At 56.3% G+C, this 21,178-nt stretch overlaps 1 protein-coding gene across 2 annotated transcripts; it reads right to left on the bottom strand.

The window, feature by feature from the left end:
* Positions 1-178: 178 nt before the first annotated feature.
* ST3GAL4 (ST3 beta-galactoside alpha-2,3-sialyltransferase 4) lies at positions 179-9,815 on the bottom strand. 2 transcript variants are annotated; one of them, XM_029962113.1, is made up of 10 exons: positions 9,583-9,815; positions 3,311-3,383; positions 2,736-2,805; positions 2,128-2,208; positions 1,924-2,021; positions 1,502-1,562; positions 1,173-1,268; positions 891-1,080; positions 648-791; positions 179-551 (listed from the first exon to the last, which is right to left on the bottom strand). In XM_029962113.1, exons 2-10 carry the CDS (start codon positions 3,324-3,326, stop codon positions 255-257), a joined length of 1,053 nt encoding a protein of 350 aa, XP_029817973.1. In that variant the 5' UTR covers positions 3,327-3,383; positions 9,583-9,815; the 3' UTR covers positions 179-254. The 2 variants fall into 2 exon arrangements, with proteins under 2 accessions (XP_029817973.1, XP_029817972.1); XM_029962112.1 differs by having other exon boundaries at positions 2,724-2,805.
* Positions 9,816-21,178: the final 11,363 nt, after the last annotated feature.

Consider the following 21,178-nt stretch of genomic DNA (forward strand, 5'->3'; position numbering starts at 1 on the left):
GGGGAGCAGGGGGTGACACCGGGGACGAGGGGCCACGCACTTTCCTCTCGCCCCTCCCAGCCCTCCAGCTTGCCCACCTCACCAGTGGGAGCTGAGCCCCCCAAAAAGAGGGACAGAACCCTCCCCACCCAATCCCCCTGGCCACGAGCCCTTCTCCTCACACGTAAACACACGGGGGTGGATCCAGCTCTCCACGCCTCCAAAGACACTGGGCTAGAGGGATAAGTTGGATGGTGACCATCCAACAGTGGGCTTCAACACCCATCGTGGGAGGGGAGCAAGAGGTCTCCGTGGGAGGAGGCTCCCACATCACTCAGCATCACAGCACTGCTCTCCTGGGATGCCATCCCCCATCCCAGGGGAAAAAGAGGGGGGAGCGTGGACAAAATTGTGGGGCAGACACTTACAGCCATGGACTTGAGCGTGACCTGTTCGTAGTAGTGGATGGTTTGCTTCTTGTTGCCCGAGTCGGGGTAGCCAAAGCCCGCGATGTGCACCAGGTCGCAGAAGTGCAGTGCCAGGGTGATGGCCAAGAGCCCCGTGGTGGGCTTCTGGGGGACAGGGGCAGAGAGCCACAGCCTTCAGGGAGATGCACAGGGACAGGCTGTTCCCCCCTCAGGGGGCGCAGGGGGGACCCCACCCCTTACCTGTTTGACCTTCCGTGGTTGCTTCATGGGGAGGTTGAGCACTTTAGCAGCAGTTACTTCCATGTAGTAAGGGTTCAGGACGCGCACTTGCTCCGGGTTGGCATCCCAGATCAACGGGGGCTGCTTCCAAAACCCCTTCCGAACCTGCAAGAGGACAGAGATGTCCCCAGGGGTAGGATGGGATGAGGGCTGGACTCCAGAGCAGCCAGCGAGGGGTCGGACTCGCTTCCCCACCACGCTCACCCTCTTCTTGTCGTTGAGGATGGCCTCCATCCACTGGAAGTCCATGGGCTTGAAGGGCACCAGCACCAGCAGCGTGTCGGGGTTGTTCTCCGTCCGGGGGTCGAAGTGGGCCGACTCCGGGTAGAAGAGGCGCATGGTGGTCTTGGAGCCCACGTCCTGCTCATAACCATGGACCGGGGCGTTGTTCAGCCTTGGGTGGGGGGACACGGGGACATCACAGGGGTCAGCCCCCGCCGCGGGTGGCACCGGGGAGGGAGCGGTGGCACGGAGCCAGGGCCGTACCTGATCACCACGTCGTAGGTGTTGATGGTGTCGCCCATGGAGCTGTTGCGGAGCCGGTGGCCGTTGCCCACCACCGCACACCTCCGGCACTTCAGGCTGCGAGAGAAAGCTCCGTCTCAACCAGACCTGCTCCAAAACCGGGGTGGTTTCAACCCCCAGAGGGGGTTTAACCCCACGTTGCCCAGTCTTCAAACCTTCCCGCGCTCCATCCACCACCCCTGGGTTGCAGAGGTTCATTTTGCCAAATCCCGGGCCCACAACAGATGAATTCCACCCCTCACGAGAAAAAGACAAAGAGAGAAAAGCCCCTAAACCCACCCCGGTGTTACCTCTGGATGCTCTCGGGCAGGGAGTAGTGGGTGATGGACAGCAAGCGCAGGAGGACGTCTTCTGCAAAGCAAGGGCCAGCAGAAGGTGAGGAAGGCAGCTCCTGCCTGGCACAAGGCCCGGGGTGCTGCCCCATCCCTGCTGGATTTCCTCCTGCCGTTAATCCCAGCTCCGGGTGGATAATCCATGGCTGGGTTTTAGTAAAGCCTGGCCCACCCTAAAACCCTTTTAGAGGGCCCAAACACACCCAGAGCAAGGAGATACCAGCTGCAGAGTCTAAAAATCAAGCAAATAACTTGTTGGGGAGCGGTGAACAGTCTCCAAAAAGCAACCTGCAGCAGCTTTTCAGAGGGAAGCTGAAACCCCGGGGAGCGGCAGCAGGACAGACAGACAGACAGACCCACGGAGCACTGCCAGCACTCACCACTTCCCTTGGTGCCGTAGGGCAGCTCGTAGAGCGACGGTGTCTTCACCCAAAAATAGTCCTTCAGCTGCAAGAAGAGCGGGTGGTCCCTCGTGTAGCTGCCGAGGAGCAAAGGGTCGGTGAGACCGGGATGAGGGGGAGGCACAGGGAGGGGAGTCCTGGCTCTGCATCCCCTCACTCCCTCCTCCCAGCCCCAAAACTCACTTCCCGATGAGCTGCGCCGCTTTCTTTTCCACCTCCCCAAGGGGACACGTCGTCTTGTTTTCTTGGACGGGGAAATAAAAGCTGTAAGGGAAGGGGTTAATTAAATCAAATGATGCCCGTTCCTCTGCACCCCCCTTCTGGCAAAGGGGGGTTCCAGCACCCCACCGTTGGATTCAAGCCATGCCAGAGATATTTAAGGCCAGCACTGCCTTGGATGTTTATCTGCTGGGCTTGCAGCCTTGCATCGGAAGAGGTCTCTCTTGCCTTGCTCATGGACCTCTCTGCTTTCCCCATCTCCTTCAGCATCACTGGCACGGGGAGGAGAGTGGGGTTTTCCCATCCTCCCGGGCTCAGGAAAACACCGGCATTCACCAAAAACCCCGCAGAGCCCGACCACCACCACACACCGAGGAGGAAACCTCGTGTCGTGCCCCCACCCTCCGGCAGCCGCCGAGGATGCTGCCACCTCCCCGCTCCCCCGGGATCCAGCCAGACCATGCTCCTGCATCCCTGTGCAGGACGGGAGGGAGGATGCCACCTCCTGGGAGTGAAGGAAAGGGCGGGAGGTCCTTTAAACTTGAATGAAAGGCACTCACAGCTGTGTGTACCTGTCTTCCCGGTAGATCGAGTACCAAACCATCACCAGAAACAGCGCCAGCACCCCGAGTATCTTCCCTCCTGCGTGCCCAGAGGGGAGGGGGAGAGAAAAAACACCGTCAAGCCGGTACCCTGGGGTTTGGATGATGGGATGTGGGGTCCCACAGCCCTCTGGGGATGTCCCAGTAGATCCAGGCCAGCAGAGCTTGGATGGGGAGAGGCCGGGGTTTGGTTGACACCGTGCTCCCAAGAGCAGCAGTTGTGAGACAGAGCCAGGTGATTTTGTCCTGGTTCCAAAAGCCACAGTGACATTTCTGTTTCCGCCTTCTGTCAACAGCTGGGCAAACATCTCTCTTTCCGGGTGCCTCACCCCATTTTTATACCACAAAGTTCCAGGTGCCTGAACCCGGAGGTTCAAGGACCCCAAAACCACCTTCCCTGCCAGGACTTTGCCTGTGATACCCCAGCACTCCATCACCCAGCTGGAGCTGCAGCAAAGCAGCATCCAACCCCCAAAAGCCAGATTTCCACATGCAAATCCCCCAGTCCCCCCATCCCTGCCTGGACAGAGGGAGATGGGACTCACGAGACTTGTTGATCATTTTTATGAGCAGGAAAGGGATCAGGCGAGGGCCGGAGCTCTCATCGTGGCTGGTCACCTGCAGCGGGAAAACAGGGAATGGCACTGGATGAGGGCAAAACCCACAGGAGCCGCTCCTAAACCCCATCCGAGAGGCATTACCCCCTGCCTGCCCATTTGTGAGGGTGCGAGGGTTCCCCCCAAGGGATTTATTTATTTAGATCCGCATTTCTGCGCTGCCAAAGGGTTGGTTTGTAGAGTTTGTCAAAGCCAGGCAAGCCCCCGCGCTTCCTGAGGAGCTTCAGCCCTACAGGTTAAAGGACAAAGAAAAAAAAAAAAAGGAATTAAAGAGGAAAAAGGAGCCCTTAGTGGGGTTTCAACCACAAAATCCCACGGGTGGTGATTTTAAGCCCAGCTTAAGCATCCACCTGGCACCAGCAGCTACAAAGCCCAACGTGCCACCGCCGCCACCGAGCCAGGCAGAAAGGGCAGGAACATCCAAGGGGGGTCAAACCAAAGAGCATCACGAACTCCAGGAACCTCCAACGCCTTCGATTCCTCCATCCCGGCCCGGGGAGGGGGTGCCCCGAGCTCAGTCCCCGCGCAAACACCGGCGGGGGAAGTGGCGCGACTTTCGTCTTCCTCCGAAACCTCTCGCTCCTGGAACAAGGAGCAAAGAGCCCTGATTGGAGCCATCCCGGGATCAGCCCAGCCCATCCCACCAGCACACGGCAAGGAGGGAAGATTAACTTACCAGCAGGGAGAAGCTCAGGGGTACATGGGAGGATTTGCTCCCAGGAGCAAATTCTGCTCTAAGCCCGGCTCAGAGGTGGGCTTGGCTTTGCCACCCCGTAACTGAGCTCCTCCCTGCTCCGAAATGTGTCTGGTGTGAGGGAGGAAGGAGTGTTACACGCCAGCCAAGGGCAAGGGAGCACACCCGGGCTGGCAAATCAGCTCCTCACCCACCTGACATCCCTCCCTGCACCTCCCTCACACCCCTTCCTGCTTAACGAAGCACCGCTAATGAACCTGGCACCTGCCACCTGCCCGGCAGGGCCACGGCCTCACCCGGCCAAGAGGAAGTTGAGAGCAGCAGTTTTGGGGGCCAAAATGTATCAAGAATGAGAAGAAACGAGACCCAAGATGGTCCCACGAGAGTCAGGCTCTTCCCTTCCTTGTCACGGACTTCTGAAGTTAAAAGGGCAGGAGGGCAATTAATTAAAAAGGGCAGGAAGGGCAATTAAAAGGGAATTAAGGACAATTAAACTGTGCTAGAAGCAGTGGGATGGGACATCAGGCAAGGAAAACTGTCCATTTGACAGCAGAGAGATGGGGACAGAGGCAGGGACTGGCGAGGTGGTCCCCTGGGAAAGCACTTGTCTGCCCTGAAATGCTTCTCCTTCGTAAAACATGGATAATCATGTCCCACCATCACCTGGGGTCCCCAGAAAGGGGAAGCAAAACCCCCCCCATCCCCAATTTACACCCCAGCTCTCATCCTGCATCTGTATTTCTGGCTCAACAAGCCCCTCCTGCCTGGAAAGATGAAACCCATGACTGGATCTTCAAGGGTGGGAGCACATAGGGAGAAGGAGCTGGGGGGTCTCACCCCTTTGAACGTAACGATTTCTTGGGAAAAGTAAAATTAGGGGCAAGTGAAAAGCAGCTTGTGCTTCCTGGGGTTTTTTGTTCTACCCAAAACTGGCCATGAAAGCCCCAAGGGGGAAATCCACCCCACAGCTGGAGGCTGGTGATGCTTCTGGGGGGCCTGAGCACCCCTCTTCACCCAGGGCTGGGATGCTGCTGGGCGTCAGGACCCAAATTTAGCACTAAATTCACCCCCCAGCTCCCTCCTTGGGTGCCAGAACACCCCACCGAGCCCGTTTCACCCCTACCCACTGGGAAAATCCGCTCTCCCCGCAGTGTTTGCCTTTACATACCAGCTTTTTTTTTAATTGTTTTGTTGGGGGTTTTTTTTGAAGGCTTTATGATCTTTTCTCAGGCTTGTACGCACAAGCTGGGCCCGATGCAAAATTTATCTAAGGCAAACACGGCTAATAATCCCCGGGGTGAAGGAGCACTGTTTGGTGAAGCGTTCAGGGAATGCGGAGCAAAACAGAGCACACCCAGCTGCCCCCGCGCCCGTGGTGCCTCTGGAATGAGTTCAAGCTCGGCCCTACCAGATCCACAGCCCAAAACAGAGCAGCTGCCAACAGTGGGAAAGTCTGAACACCCCGAGCCAGCGCTCTGGCTCCTCAGAGGGCTGCTGGGGGCAGCGATGCTGAAGGGTCCTGCTGGTCCCCACAGCATTCCCAGTCCTGCAGTGTCCTCAGATCCCACAGTATCCCTGTCCCATCACAGCATTCTCAGAGCTCCCCATGGCAACTCTGGTCTTACAGCATCCTCGAAGCCCTCTTGCAGCAACCCCAGTCCTGCAATATCCCTGGTCCTGCAGCATCCCTGTCCCATCACAGCATCCTCAGAGCCCCCCCAGCATCCTCAGAGCCCCCACAGTATCCCTGTCCCATCACAGCATCCTCAGAGACCCCCACAGCATCCTCAGAGACCCCCACAGTGTCCCTTGTCCCATCACAGCATCCTCAGAGCCCCCACAGCATTCTCAGAGCCCCCACAGTATCCCTGTCCCATCACAGTATCCTCGGAGCCCCTGCACTATCCTTGTCCCATCACAGGGCCCTCGGAGCCCCCCCAGCATCTGCCAGGTCCCCCAACAGAGACCTCTCATCACAACATCCTCTCTAGACCCCCCACCACAGCATCTCAATCCAGCAGGGAGAGACTCCAAGCTCATCCCTCTCACGGGTGGGATCCAGCACGGCTCCCCGGCGTCGGTCCAGGGCATTGCCTGCCCCACCAAGCCCTGGAGCTGAGGGGAAAGTCCAGGCTGGATTCAGCTCCCCACACCTGGGAGAAGCGACTGGAAAAGCCCCTCTTTGATGTTGGCACCCCCACAGCTCCTGGGCTGGGGATTATCACTGCACAAAGGACTCAAAAGCCCTTCCCCACCCTGTGTTCCAGGAAAGCCCCACCCCGGGATGCTGCAGAGGCAGCTCACAGCCAAACCTCACGGAGTTTCCCTGTCTCCCTCCAACCTGGAGAGGGATTTTGCCTGGCAATTTTTTACCATGTCCCCTGGGAGATGCCAGCAACACCCTGAGGGGCTGACCCTCCTGCTGGGAGAGGACCTCAGAAGAGCTCATCCCTGTATTTCCATCCATCCATCCTTCCATCCATCCATCCCTCAACCTCAACAGCTCCAGCATTTCTGGATTTAAGTCATGCCAATCCACAGAGTGGCAGCAGGAATTTAAAGGGAATTTAAAGCCATGGAACAAGCACAAAGGTGGGGGGTGGTTATAAATCCCCCCAGCCCATCCCGACATGGATGGATGGTGATCCCAGGCACCCACTGCCATCCCAGCAAAGCACCGTGGACCAGCAGGCCATGCAGCAAAAGCTCTTAGTACTTTTATGTTTCCATGGTAACCCCTGGATTGGGGAAAAGCGTGACACAAGGCAAGGACACCTCTCCTGTGCTCCCACCATCCCATCCCACGTGTCCATGGGACACAGAGCCACCCACTGCCTGGTCCAGATTCCCTGGGCGAGCAGGAAGCTCCGTGGAGAACAAGCATCTCCAACAGTTTATCCCAAAAAAACATGCATTTATTTTTAACTGGAGGACTGTTGGATTGTGCCCGAGGAAGGGATGCACCAGCAGTCCCTGGGCATTCACTCTCAGCAGTGGGAACCACAGGGAGGGAGACAGACAGACAGACAGACAGACAGGACAGCACAGACCCCTCCAACCCCAGCCAGACCGTCTCTCCCGAGCTTTCCAGGCACATGGAGCTTTCAGGAACCAGCAGGGCAGATCCCACATTCCACTGAGGACAACACCCAGGATCGACCCCCAGGGAAGCAGTTTACAGCCCTGGGATCTTCCAAGCCCCCATCCCACGGGATTTCTGCCCAGTAGGGCAGGGATTGCCGGAGGAGCCCTGGCAGATGCCGACGTACCCCCCACACCGACCCAGTCCTGCCCCGGCACAGCCACCGCCTGCCAGAGCCTGAGCACAACCTGGGAGGCGGCCGGGGGCGATCCTGCAGGGAAAGAAAGGAGCCAGCCAACTCCGGGCACTGCCTGCGCTTGGCAGATCATCAAAGGCACCCAAATCCCCAGCCTGGCATCCCAAACCTTCCTCGCCCCGGCTGCTGTGAGCTCCAGGTGCTCAGGGAACTTTTTTTCCAAGCTGGGAGGAAAACTGAGACCCACGGCGGGGAGAAAATCCTTGTGGGATTACAACAACCGCCGTCACAAGCCCAAAAGGCAGCAGAGTCTGGATTTCAGCCCCCTCCAAGGGACGCTTCATGGGATGGGGATTCCAGGAGGGAAACAGGGACACTGAAAGGGGACCAGGGATACTGGGAAGGGACAAGGGATGCCAAAAACCAGCAGGGCAGAGCGACAGCAAGAGCAGGAGCTGCGAGTGCAGCAGGCCGGGGGGAGGCAGAGGATAATGAGGACACAGCACTGCAAAAATCAATCCCGCTGGACAGCGGGCACAGCCCCATGGAGGGCACAGAGCCAGCCCAGCCCGTGCACTGATACCCACATTTATCCTATTTTAAGAGCCCTGCGAGTCACTTTAAAGGAATCTTAATTGCCCTCTTCACGGAGAGGCAGCGCTGTTTCCTTCGTCCGTGGTATCCCAGGCACACAATAACCCGGCCAGAGATTTAAGATAGGGGAGAACAACCCCTCGCTGGCATGTGAGCCTTAACAAAACACTCACCCGTGACCAGGCTGCAATTCTGAAACTGGCAACAGCGAGTAAGCTCAGGTACAGCCAGTCTTTCCATGGCAGCAGGTCCCCAGGAAAAACCTGGGCTGCTTCTGCCTTCCCGTGGCACTGCTGGTTTTAATGTGCTCCAGAGCCAAAACCCGATTCAGGCCAGCGCTGCCTCCACCCTCTCCTCTCCCCCTATTTATTTTTTAATCCTTGCAGCAGAAAAAACACAGGGTGGGACCCAAGTGCCTTCCTACAGCCCCAAAACACTGACTGTGTGGGTACACCTGAGCATCCCACAGCTCTGGGGTAACCCCATGGAGCTACAGGGCTCCACCTCGGGGAGTTCAGCTACAGTGTTATAGGTTATATATCATTATTTATATTATATACGTTTAATCACTCTTTAATACTTAAAAAACTAAAATAAAGACCCTTTCCTGCTGGATGCACTCCAGAGGTTATGGCCGAGCTGCTGGAAGTGAGCGGAATCACTCAGGGGGGAACAACCCCCTGCTAAGGAGATGAGGGTGGGCCCCCGGCAGAGATGATGGGATCTCATCCCTGAGCCCCCACCACTGACCCAGCCACCCCCTCCTCTCACTGCCCCGCCCTGTCCCCATCTGCTGCCACCGTCACCTCAGTGCCGTGTTTACTCTCCGGTATCTCCATCCTCAGGGATCATCCAGGGATGCAGGGGGCAATGGCAAGAGCAGCATTGGCTTTGGCAGATTTGAACCCCACATTTTGGGCTAAATCCCCCCCAAAAAGCGGCAGAAAGGTGGGAGGCAGCGAGCTGGGGACGCAGGCAAGGTGCAGGCAGGAGGCTGGCAGCCTCTTCCCGCTCCCCCAGGAGCAGCAGGCAGAGCATCCAACAGGGAGCACCTGCTCCCTTACAGTCCTGGGAGGGAAAAACTAAACCGTGGAGATGCTTCAGCCCATCCCCAACCCAAACTCAAGCAAAGTCCCATCCAAATCCAGCTCACCAGGGAAAAGGGGTGGGTTCTCAAGCCCCAGGGCTGAGTTAGCCCGTGGTCTGCTCCCATCCCTAGTGGCTTTTGCCTCCGGGAGTCCCCTCCTGGGGGCTCAGAAGCTGCCTGCAGTCACCACCCCCTTTGTAAGGCTCACTTAGCACCTTAACCCTCCATCTGTGGTTTCCCCTCTGCTTCCTGTTTTGCACTAAATTTGGAGGAGGAGAACCCCCAGAGCAACCCCACAGCTCAAAGCTCACGTCTGTCAGCCCCGAATCCCCCGGGGGTCTTGTCTGCTCCTTTTTCCCACGTTAATGATCATGGAGAAAGATTCCAGGAAATAACTCCCTCCATCACCTTGCACCCCCCGTTAACCCACACCGGGAGGAGGATTCCTGTCTCAGGGAGACCTTTTCCTGCCTCCCCATCAGTGGGAGAGGCTGACGCTGGTCCCGTCAGGGCAGGGATAAACTGGCAGCAGGTCACGGCTACTTACGGTCCGTCCTCTCGGTCCAGGCGGAGCAGGCAGGAGCTCGGCGGGATCTACGGGGCCGTCCTCTCTTCCCCTAGGAAAGGGAAAAGGGAGAACATCCTCAGGGCTACGGCCACCCACACTGGCAGCACACAAGGGCTGCTTCGCTTCGCAGCCATCCGCCTTTGGAGCGTCCACGGATCCTTCTGGATCCCCAGCCAGGGCAGCTCGGAGCACCGATGGGGAGCCAGCCCTAGAGGAGCAGGAGCAGGGCCTTGACGAGCCAGCACCGTCACAGAGGAGTCTGTGCTCTCCAAAAAGCCACCCACCTCCCACCCACCTCCGCAGGCACCGGCAGCACCGGGGCTGGGCTGGCAGTGCCTCTTAAGGAGGAGGCGTGGCAGAGCAGAGCAGAGCAGAGCACAGACCTCGCCGCAGGTTTCCCCAACACCTCCTGGCCTTTCCCACCGAAATCCCCCTCCCTGACTCACTCCGACTTTTAGGAAGGCCCCAGGAGATGGAGTGATGCCCTTTATCCCAGAAAAAGGGGGATGCAGCCCTGCTCTGCAGCTCTCCTGCCTTCCCACACGGAGAACACTGCTTAATCCCACATCTCCACCATCTTCTCCCCAAAAACTTTCCAAACTGCACATCCCCACCTGGCAGTGTAATATCCTCATGATTAGAGGAAGGAAAAGCCCTGCTGAGAAGCTGCCACGCACAGAAACCCTCCTGCCACAGTGCTGCTCAGAGAAAGCCTCTCTGCAGGGGCAGCCACTCTACATCCCGAGTAACTATCCCAGATACCGAGGGGCAAGGTGGGCTGAGGGGGAAAAGGAGCCATCCAGGTGGAGGGAGCGGGATAATGGGCGAGCCAGGTGACATAAGCCCACCACTATCCCAGTTAGTCCCTGGGATAAACCACACGAGGAAGAACCTCAACCCCGTTCAGCACAAAAAAACAGTGACACAGGTGAGGAAGACAAGGCTCACTCCCAGCTGCTGCTCGAGCCCTGGCAGGGAAGGTGCTTCCTAGGGGAAACTCTGAAGGGCCAGAGGTTTCCTTACCTCTCTTCATCTCCTCCAGCTAGGAAAAGCAGAGATGAGAAGTGCAAGCCTTCCCCACAGCAAGCTTTGCTCTTAATATCCCATTAAAATAACATCCCATGCAAGAGATGGGGAAGGAAACCACTTCTTCTGGATACTTCTCTGCAGGGACCAGGCTTTCTGTCCATGTCCTGGGATGACAGGGATGGCTCCATCCCGGCATCACCCCTTCCCTCTCCACTCAAAGAGCATCTGCTTCCTCCTTCCATCATCGTTTGCCTTGGGGAGCGATTAACCCAGAGGGCTCAGGACAATCAGCAGCCAAACCAGCTGCACTTGGGGTCACAGAATTCACCTTCTGGCACCAGAGTCAGCCCTGAATCCACCGGAGCATCCGACATCGCTGCCAACAAGGAGCCTTTTGATTTACAGCCATGAATTGTAGGATCCACTAACGAGGTTAAACCCTCCCCGGGGAGCTCCTGGATGAGGATGCTCGGAGCTGCCTGGGGGTGGGCAGGGGGATCCCAGGAGGATCTGCAGCCCCACATGAGCAGGAGACCGTGGTACCTTAAAGCACATCGGCCCGGCCAGGAGGATCTGAGGTCTTGCCCCAAGCTGGTCTTTCCAGCTCGACTGGAAGAGCCAGGAGCTGGATCGCTGCTGGTCTTCCTGGGATTGTTTTCCAGCCTCCCAGGTGGTCTCCCCGCCATTGGCCAATGCAATCGGCCGTTCCCAGCCCAAGGTCCAGAAAAATCCCATCACGGATCCGGCACCCGACAGGTCAGGAACCGCCGTCTCCGCCACTCGCCGCGGGCGGCTCAACCCATCCGGCAGCTGATCCCGGCAGGAAATGAATGTCCCAGAGCCCTTGAGAAACCCTAAACAAGCTGGATTTCGCTCCTTCCCCTCTCCAGGTATGCTGTCGGCCTCAATTTCCCGCCCTGCCTATCAGTTTAATCGTTTAAATGATGATTCCCAAACTTGAGGGGGGAAAGGGCACCGTGTGCCCGCTCCCTGACATCTCCCTCCGGGATGCTCATGGCTTTGGGCAAAAGAAAATGAAAACATTTCTTCCCCTGTCAAAGATTAAAGCCAGCCAGGATTTTTGAGGGGCTCAGCCCTAGTGTAGGAGCATCCCTGTGGGAAGACAGGTATTCCCCAGGCAGGAGGGGACACAAGCAGGGCAGGGATGAGCCACCAAATCCCTCCTGTCATCATCCTCCCCCTCCAGGAGCAAACCCCCTGGGGCTGTTAAAATAGAGGAGGGGGAGATGGAGACAGAGTCTGTGCCCCTTCCACCCGCCAGACCTGAAGCGAGGCAGCCGTCCGTCCGTCCGTCCGTCGGAGCTCCATCGCCAGCACCAACCTCCCTCGGTTAAAATTACCTCCCGAGGGGGGAGAGAGCAAAACCGGGCTGGGAGGGGAATAAAAGCCAGGTGAGCTCATCCTCCTCCAGAGAAAACGTCTCCACTTGGCATGAGCGAGGTGTTTCCAAGCCCGGCACATCCCTCACGTCACCCCGATCGCTGTTGCCCCGGGACCAGCAGCTTATTCACTCAGCAAGCATTTAGTGGGAGATAATCCAGCCGCTTCCCAACCATCCTTTGGCCGAGCCAAAGGTGTAATTCCAGTGTGGGATGCGATTTTTGGGAAGAGGTTTCCCTAATGGTCATCCCAGCGGATGCTCCCTGGCCAGGAGAGAACGGAAGAGCTGCCACCAGCAGAACCTCCACCTCAATTGTAGCTTTTCAATTCTGTTAATAATTCACTGAATTTATTAAACTACTTTATTAAAAATAAAAAATAATTTAATAGACCTATATCCTATCAAATCCCTGGGAATAGGAAGAAAAGCAAGGCAAAGCTGCCCAGCCAAGCCGGATTATCCAAAGCAGCGACCGACCTAAAAATAAACCACTGCTATTTAAGGATGAGCCTCCCACAATGAACCCCCCACCAAAAAAAGATAAAAGGAAAAAATAGACATGTTTCCAATCTGGGGTGTTGAGCATCACCCACCAGACCAAAAAAAAAAAAAAAAAAAAGAAAGCCTATTTTGGGTTTATTTCCTAGCAAAAGTCTGTACTTCCAAGAGAACAGCATCACCAGGCTTAAAGCTGCTGATTTCCAGACACCCCATGCAAATAAATAATTAAGATTTAAAGCTGCGTTTGCATAATACAGATAATCTGTCGATTTAACTTGTAAATGCAGGGGGAATTAAGCAGCGACGTTGTTAATTAGGCAGCAAAGGGGCCTGGGAAGCCCCAGCTCCACGGTGGATGCTGATGGACCACGAGGATGCTGAAGAAGCTGAACGTGCTGGGGGATGCAGGGCTTTGGCAGTGGGACCAGCTGTTGGGGCAGGTGCCGTGGTGTGACCACCAAAACCTTGTGTTCACCCATATTTTAGCTGAACAATCCCCCCCAGCTCCTCCAGCCCTTCAGCAGGAGCTGCCCGGCCCTTCCCGCCCTCGAGGGCTGCCATCACCCCCCTCCGAGAAAAAAGGCAGTGGGAAAAGAGCCCGGGGTAAGATTTCTGAGGACAAATCACATGTTCAGTTGCATAAAGAGCCGGCTCTGACAGCCGGGCTCTCGGCTCCCCCACCCCAAACACCGGACCCCGCCCGGGAGCAAAACCTGTTGAGCCCGAATGTGCCTGAACAGACAGTTCTTTGTGATTTTTTTTTTCCCTTCTCTTTTTCCGTTTGGAAGCGGCCGCTGGTGATCGCACAGGGATGGGCCCGAGGACTTCCCAGCCCTTGGCACCGCTCCTGACTCCTTGTTCGGAGGCAGCGCCGCGTTTAACCCCTAAAGCCCCTCTCTCCCTTTCATTTCTGGCACCATCCCCCTTCCCACACCCTGCTCCTGTGCAGTCCTGCATCCTCCCAATCCACCTGCATCCCTCCTCTCTGCATTTTTCTCCCTTATTTCTCACTTTCTACCTTATTTTTCCTCTCGATGCTTCGGAACTCTCCTCCATTCCCAACCCAGACAGGTCTGATCCATCCTCATGCTATAAAATCCCACCCCACAAACCCCATGCCAGGGGGTTGGACGAGCCCAACAGCCACAGAGCTGCCAGGATGGGGATTTAATCCACATCCAGGGGTGTTTCAGTATCCCCTGTGGGAATGCTGGGCTGGCAGTGTGCACACAGCATCGGCAAAGCCCCAGAGCAGCGTTTAAGCCTCCTCCACTCTCGCTCAGCACCCTCCTGTCTCAGTTTCCCTCCACTTGGGGCTCAGGGAAGCTCTGCCCATTGACAACGCAGGCAGAGAGACTCTGAACTCCATCCCAGCTCACGCATCTGTATTTTAAAAGAAATTAAAAAACCACCCGATGTCGCAAGAGGCTCAAACCCTGCCGGGGGATCCACCCCAGGGCTCCTCGGGCAAGGCCACGGGGCGAGTCCCAACCCCCTGCCGCTGGCATCGGCCTCTGCTTAAAACATTAAGGCTCGGCTGACTCAGCCCGGCCGGATATCGGGATGTTGAATCCAGCCGGGAAAACTTGGTCGGGCTGGGGGAGACATTTTGCAAAGGGGAAGAGCCGGAGCAGGAACGGCATCTGGAAGCGATTGGAGGCGAGGAGCCTCTCCCAGGCGCAGCAGGGAATTCCAACGGCGTGAGCTCAGGTTAAAGCCTCCTTCACAGACCCGGGATTAAAGAGGAGAACCAAACTGCAGCACATTTATAGATTTTTAAACCTGCAAATAACGAAGGGAAGGGAGCCAGCTCCCTGCTCAGTCCTACATGGACACAGCTTTGTGATTTCGGGTCATTCTGATTTACAATTAAAAAAAAAAACCAAACAGCTAAATTCTGAAAAGGAGGAGAAATCTCTCCATGGATTTGTGGATCTAATTTCAGGTGTCGTGTCCGGAGTCCTCCTTTGGCACTGCCTTGTTTCACCCCTGCACCTTCCATCCCCTGGGACTCCTGTATCCCACCTCCGAGCATCCCTCCCCATCATGGGCTGCATCCCACGATGGTCCTGGAGCAGCAGCAAACCCAGGAGCATCCCAGCATCCTTGGGATGGCATGGAAGAGCCGATGGAGGATGCCAGCCTAGCTTGGGCAGAGTGGTTCTCCACGAGGAACCTCTTCCAGTCATCCCTGAGCCGAGGGACACGGAGCAGCAGCACCCACGGGTGGTCCAACCCGCCTCCACTGGACATTCCCGTAGAGCAATTTATGGCAGGGCAGGATTCACACGGGATGGGCAGAACCCAGCCCTGCTGTGGCCCACCTCGCTCCCCCAAATTGCTGCTCCGACCCCAAAGCAGGAACTCACCCACATCCTGCCCGACTGCAGCGCTCCCACCCACCTTCCCGGCGGTGCGGCCGTCGCCATCCCGCGCCGATCCGCGCCCCGGCGCAGCCGGACCAGCCGGGAGCAGCGTCCCCCCACGCTGCCAGCGCTGCAGCCCGGAGGTCTCCGGCAGGCAAAGCACATCCTGGAGAGCAGCCGCAGCCTGCGCCAGCCCGAAACCACTCCGAGCATCCGCCAGTCCCAAGGAAAACCAGGAGGGAGGGTGGCTCCTTCGGTTTTTCCGTTCCCCGACAGCCAAATCCCTTTTTCCTTCCTCCAAGGACACTTTCCAGCCTGACCCTGGTCACATGCGAGGGGTCAGCAGCTGGAAAGGCAAGAGATGAGCAAATACTGGGGGCTTTTCCTCTTCCTTTCCAAGAAGACACAGGGTTTTCCTAGAAAAACCTCGATAAACATGAGGATTGCAGCAGGAGGAGGGAGAAGTGCGAAAGGAGAGTGAGGGGAACTTAAGAAACACCGAAAAAAAGAGAACCAGAAGTTGCAACAAGCAGCGTGAAAGTATCAAATCATTTCCTTTCCTCCCTCCAAAGCCAAAACTGCTCGTGCCACTGTTCCTGGCACCAGCGTACGAGAGGGGTCCCAGCCTGGGATGGGGAGAGCGGGATGGGGGCCCAGAGGGATCCAGGTGGATCCAGGACACCAACCTCTGCAGGAGAGGGACCACATCCCTGCTCCTCACAGAGTCCTCAGGCTACACCCAGAGCAAACAACCAAAAGGGGGAAAATAGCATAAAACAAATCTTTTTTTTTTTTTTTTTTTTTTTTTTTTTCTGAAGCCCAATAGGGAAAGTTGTGGAGAAACAGACTCCATGCTGCCAGCCTGAATCAGCTCTGGAATATTCAAAACTAAAGCAATGGGGCCATCACTTTATCCAAGAGAATAAGCAACAGAATACATGGGATTTAGAGATATTGCCAAATAATTAATTAGCAAGACTCAACCTGAGAGTTGCTGCCAGCTGAAAACCCCTGGAAACAGGCGTGGGGAGGGCCCTGGTCTCAGCATTCCCACGTCCTGCAGTCTGGCATCCACCTCTGATGTTGGTTGCAAGGATGGGGATGACACAAGCTATTAAAGTACAGGCTTGGAGATGCCAGTATGTCTGTTCTAGAGTTTAAAATTATTTTAAAGGGATGTTTTCACTCCAGGGGTGGGTTTCCCCTCCAGGGTGGGCTGGGGAGCAGGAGGATGCTCCAATCTCAGCTCTGAAAAGCACTCTCTGGAAGGCACCCTACATGGCAGATCTCCATGGTGGACATCCCTCAAAATCAGTGTGCACACACAGTTCCTCCTCTTATATTTACATTTTCAAAGGCCTTATTCCTTTGTGGAATTCAGTGCCTTGCTGGAGCAGCTGCTGTTAACTCCCTGCCCTCTATGATGTAGGTAATTAAGGACAGGGATTAGGGAGAGACCAGCAAAGTGTGGACCCCATCCGTGTGAACGTGAGGAGGTCTTTAGAGGCTGGACACATCGTTAGAGCCGGGGTAGGAAGAGGACACTCAAACCCATCAGTTCTATCACTGATCCAGGGTTCTGCCCTGCCCGGGGTGTCTGTCCCATGGAAAGCCTCGGCAGAAGCAGCTGGCAAAGCCTGGGCAATCCCTCTTCTCCACCACCTGCCTCCAAGAGCAGTCAGGGGTAGAGCCCGGCAGAGGAGACAGGGAAATTCAGCAGAGCTTCCCCAAAAACTCCACCACAAGACTTTAATTAGCTCAGACGGGGATCGGAGTCGCCGAGCAGCCGGCACCAACCCACCGGGCATTGCCCTCCTGTCCTGGTGGGAGAGACACATCCCATGCCCGGTGTCTGAGCTGAGGAGCACAAAAAGCCCCTGGAGGAAGGTTTTTCCCTTTGTTCTCCACTCCCCAGAACAATAAAACCCCACCAGCTCACCCTGCAAAGACCTGACATGGAAAGCTCAACTGGGAACGGTCCGGCTGGTCCTTTTCCTGCTGTCTCAGGGCAAGCATCCTCCTCTCTCCCTGGGAACAAGCCTGTCCCGTGAGAGAACAGGGCTCCAGGCACACATGAGGGGTTGGGATAGGGTTTATCCTGCACCAACATGCCCAGATCCTGCTCCCAGCAGCTCTGTCCACACCAGGACTGGGTGGGGGATCAGCAGGGACCCCTCCTACCCCTTTGGGATCACCAGGCTACCAGAGCACACCCATCGACCAGGCAGAGGATGCTCAGGGATGGGGGAAAAAAAGGCTCAGACCACTTAATAAATCCTCCTCAGCCCGTTGTTCTGTGGTGAGAGAGAGCGTCCTGAGCCACACACGGGGCACGTCCTCCCCTCCCAGGGCCTCCGGGAGGATTTTCCCTTCCTTACGGCGGCTCCCGGGCATTCCCACCACACAGACTCGCCGAAACGAGCCCCCCTGGCGCTAAGGGGAGATGCCAGACCCTCTCTTCCCAGGGCTCTCGGGGTGGGATCGCCTTCCTCGGGAGCGGCCGCAGGCAGGAGCGGTGCCGAAGGCCGGCTTTTCCCGGCGAGACGAAGGGTTTTGTTTTGCCGGGAACGGGGCGGCAGCAGATGGAAGGGCACTGGGAGAGCGGGGGTTTTCCTCTCGCCGCTGCCCACGCTCGCTTCAGGCATTGATTAAGCGCGTTAATTAGAAAAATCACCACAATAATTATTAGAAAACCCCAAAACACAGAAATAAAGCCACTCTCTCCCTTTCCGATGTGCCGCGCTCGCCGGGACAGCGATGCCGAAGGTTTGGGATGCCCCGGTGGGGGTCCGAGCTGGGTCAGCGGGGGTCTCCCCCGTATCCCCGACCTGAACCCCCCAAACCAGCCCTGCCCGGGCGCTGCCGAGCGGGCAGCGCTCCCTGCCCTGCCCTGCCCTGCCCTGCGCCCTCCCAGCGCGGGATCCCCCCAACCCAACCCCTCCAGCCCTCCCAAAAACCACTGAGGTTTTGCTTCCCCCCTCCCCTTTTTTTTTTGCTCAACACCCCTCGACTCGCAAACACGCTTTGGAGACGCGGACCGGGGGGGCCCGGGGACACGGGGGGACACGAGGGGACTCCGGGACGCGGGGGCACACGGGGGACCCCCGGGCTGCGGACTCACCATGGGCGGCGCGGGGGGGTCGGTGCGGGCGGGAGGATGCGGGGGCGTGGTGCGGGATGCGGGCTGGCCCGGAGGGGCGGGCGGGGGCGGACACGCTTGCGCACAGCGCGGGATGGGCGGTGGAGGGAGGAGGAGGAGGAGGAGGAAGGAGAGAGGGAAGAGCATCCCGGGAGCTGCAGGCGCCCGGTCCCCGCATCCCCGGCACGGGAGAGATGGGGGAGGACAACCACCCCTTCCCCTTGCCCTGCGGACCCCAAAAATCATAGCGCTGGGGGCAGCCCCTTCCCCGGGCAACTCCCCGAAATGCCCCAAAATTGGATCACAGCAAATTTTTAGGGGCGGGCAAAGCTTTTCCCAGCAGGTCACCGAGTCAGGGATTTGCATGTTCTCCCCATTGAACCCCCACGAGAAGATCCTCAAAACCATCATGAGACGACGTGTGGAGGATCTGGGGTTGATTTTGCTTAAAATCGTCAACCCATATTAAGTATTTTTCTGTTTCTTGCAAATAAAATAATTTCCACTGCAGGAATGCCCCATATCCAGCCACCTCTTTCTCCCACGGGATTCCTTTTCCACCCCACCTCACAACACACAAAATCAGCAGTCAGCTCTTTGAGGTTTTTTATTTTCCTCAAAATTTTTTTATTTCTACAGTCCCAAACCCATTTCTCCTGCGCTGGGGTGGGTTTTGCCAACTCCTGAGGCAACACTAACGCTGATCTTTAAATGGGAAATATTGACAAATATTGGTGCTGGAGGAGGCAGCTCCTTGCTAAAGGCAGCAAAGTTTATCCTTCTTTTTCAAACAAGAGACAGCGGGATCCTGGAGGGCACCACCAGCTGAAGACTGACGTGTCCAACACCAATATTAATCAATAAAATACCCGTGGAGCTGATGGATCCAGTTTTGCCAAGGGAATTTCATCAATATTTCAAAAGCATCCTCACCTCGTCCTTCATCCTCCCTGGGATGGGGTTTCCTGGCCATTAAGTGGGGCAGAGTTTTACTCGTGGTGACAAGAAAACTCACCATAATTAGGTTTTAATTGCCACGGGCTCGTAGACAATCCAGGGATAATTAGTGGGGCCGCAGCTCAGCGGGGGGAGCTGGGATTTGCTTGAAGGATATTTCGACCCTTCGGTCTCGTGGGTTCCCCCGCTCGGTTTATTGCATCTGAAAACAATAACCGGCGTTCAATAAAGCTCCAGCAGTAATAATGCATCCCAAATGTCTGTTCTTACCGTGCCCCCAAGACAGAATATTAAAAGAGGCTGCAAAGCTTCGCTTCCCAGGATCTTCTCCAGGTCCCCAGCAGCCCCATCCTGCTGGTGATGGTGGATGGGCTCGTTTTGGGGTGATGGTCTCCATCCCCAGCATCCCCCCCTGGCATGGGGCAGCATCACAGTTTGGGAAAACAATGGTGATCCCATGCCAAGCATTGGACACAGGCTGTGTCCATCCCACAGGAACATCAGGACACCTGCACGCAGCAGTTGTGCACCCATGTATCTGTGACATACCTGCATTTCCTACTCACATTTTGGGTGACCCAACTCCCTTGGGTGGGCCCAAAAACCAGCCATGAGCTTCCTGTGGCCACCAAAGCCCCAGCAGACAGCAGGGTTCTAAAACCCACCAGGAAATGGAAATGTATTTGCTGCCATAGCAGAGTGCCGGGAGCAGTCACTGCTAAAAACGACACCCTGCCCTAATATTTAATTTCCAAAGGATAAATTGCCAGTTGGATTAATTCAGCACGATGAGCGGCGAGTAATTTGGAGAAGAAAAGTGGAGGGGGGGGGGAGAAATCTGGGCTGTTTGAGAAGTGATTTTGTAACAAGCTCTGCCATCACCCAGTGCAGAGCCAGTCGGAAATAAAAGGGTTTAGGGAACGCCCCGGCTGCAGCAGCAAGGAATGGGACTGGTGTCCTGCCTCAGGAGGGCACGGGCAGGAGGTTCTGCCATCACACCACGGCTCTGAAAGGGTGATGAGGCCAAAGCAGGCACCAGGCAAGCAGGATCTGTTAATAAAGGAGGAAGGGGATGCCCTAGGCCAGGCTCGAAGCATCTGCTCCACAGGGACAAGAATGGAGTGATTCATTCTCAGCACAAGCTGGCTTTGTCCTGCCGACCACCTCGACTCACCCTTCCCCAAGCCACAGCCTGGGAACACTGTCTGGCTTTGCAGACCCAGTCCTGGGACCTCAATAAATCCTTTGAAGGCTCCAGATCCATCAGAATCCTTCCCACTGACCGCTTCTCTTGGGACAGGCAGGGACAGCCCCCCATCCCTGGCCCCATATATCCCACGGCTCCCCAGGGAGATGGGTGATGCTTACTAGTCTCCCAGGAAAACGATTCCTCCAGCAGGAGCCAGACAGATGGTCTGTGGAAGATGTGCTGCTTGGTTGTCTCTCACAACCCTCAGAGAGTCTATTTTCAAGACTGAGGGTGTTTTTTCCATACCTGAGGACCAGGGAGGCTTCTCAGGAGACAGGATGGGTTATTTAATCATCTCCCTGGGTTGGCCTGGGTGGGAACATAAAACTGGGATGTTCTCTCACCCAGAGAGACTGAGCTCCCTTTTGGCACAGAAAATGCTCTGGGTATTGAAAAAAAAATCATCCCTTTCCCTTAGCAACTTAAAACCTGGGGAAAGGGAGAGCCAGGGCACAGCCAACCCCACTGACCACCTCCAGATCCTAAAGCTCCCCAGCTCCCAAAATCAACTCTGGCCCCTGCTGTGCACTGCTCCAGAGGTAGGTAGAGCTGAAGCAAGAGGGAAAGGCTCCCCCAGGAGATCACTCCAGCTTTCTTACCATGGATTGGAGTTTTAGACTCATAGAATAAGTCAGAAAATACCTCTAAGATCATGGAGTCCAACTGTTAACCCAGCAAATGGGAATTTCTGAAGGGAGATAAGGAAAGGTGGCTGCATCCAGCTGCTCTGCCTCTCCCTGCTGCTAAAAGGTACCAGGGAACTGCCTGACCTGAATATCTATAAATGGGATGAGCTGAGCAAAGCCCTGGGGCAGCTCTGATGATGCCACTTGCACTCCAGCCAGCTGCTCCATCACAGCAGCTTCCATGCACAGCAGCAGCCCTGAAAAAAACAAATCACATCTGGTTTTTCCTCTCATCAGAAAAAAAAA

The sequence above is a fragment of the Manacus vitellinus genome, unplaced genomic scaffold (assembly GCF_001715985.3).
Source record: "Manacus vitellinus isolate BGI_N305 unplaced genomic scaffold, ASM171598v3 scaffold_41_pilon, whole genome shotgun sequence".
NCBI lineage: Eukaryota > Metazoa > Chordata > Aves > Passeriformes > Pipridae > Manacus > Manacus vitellinus.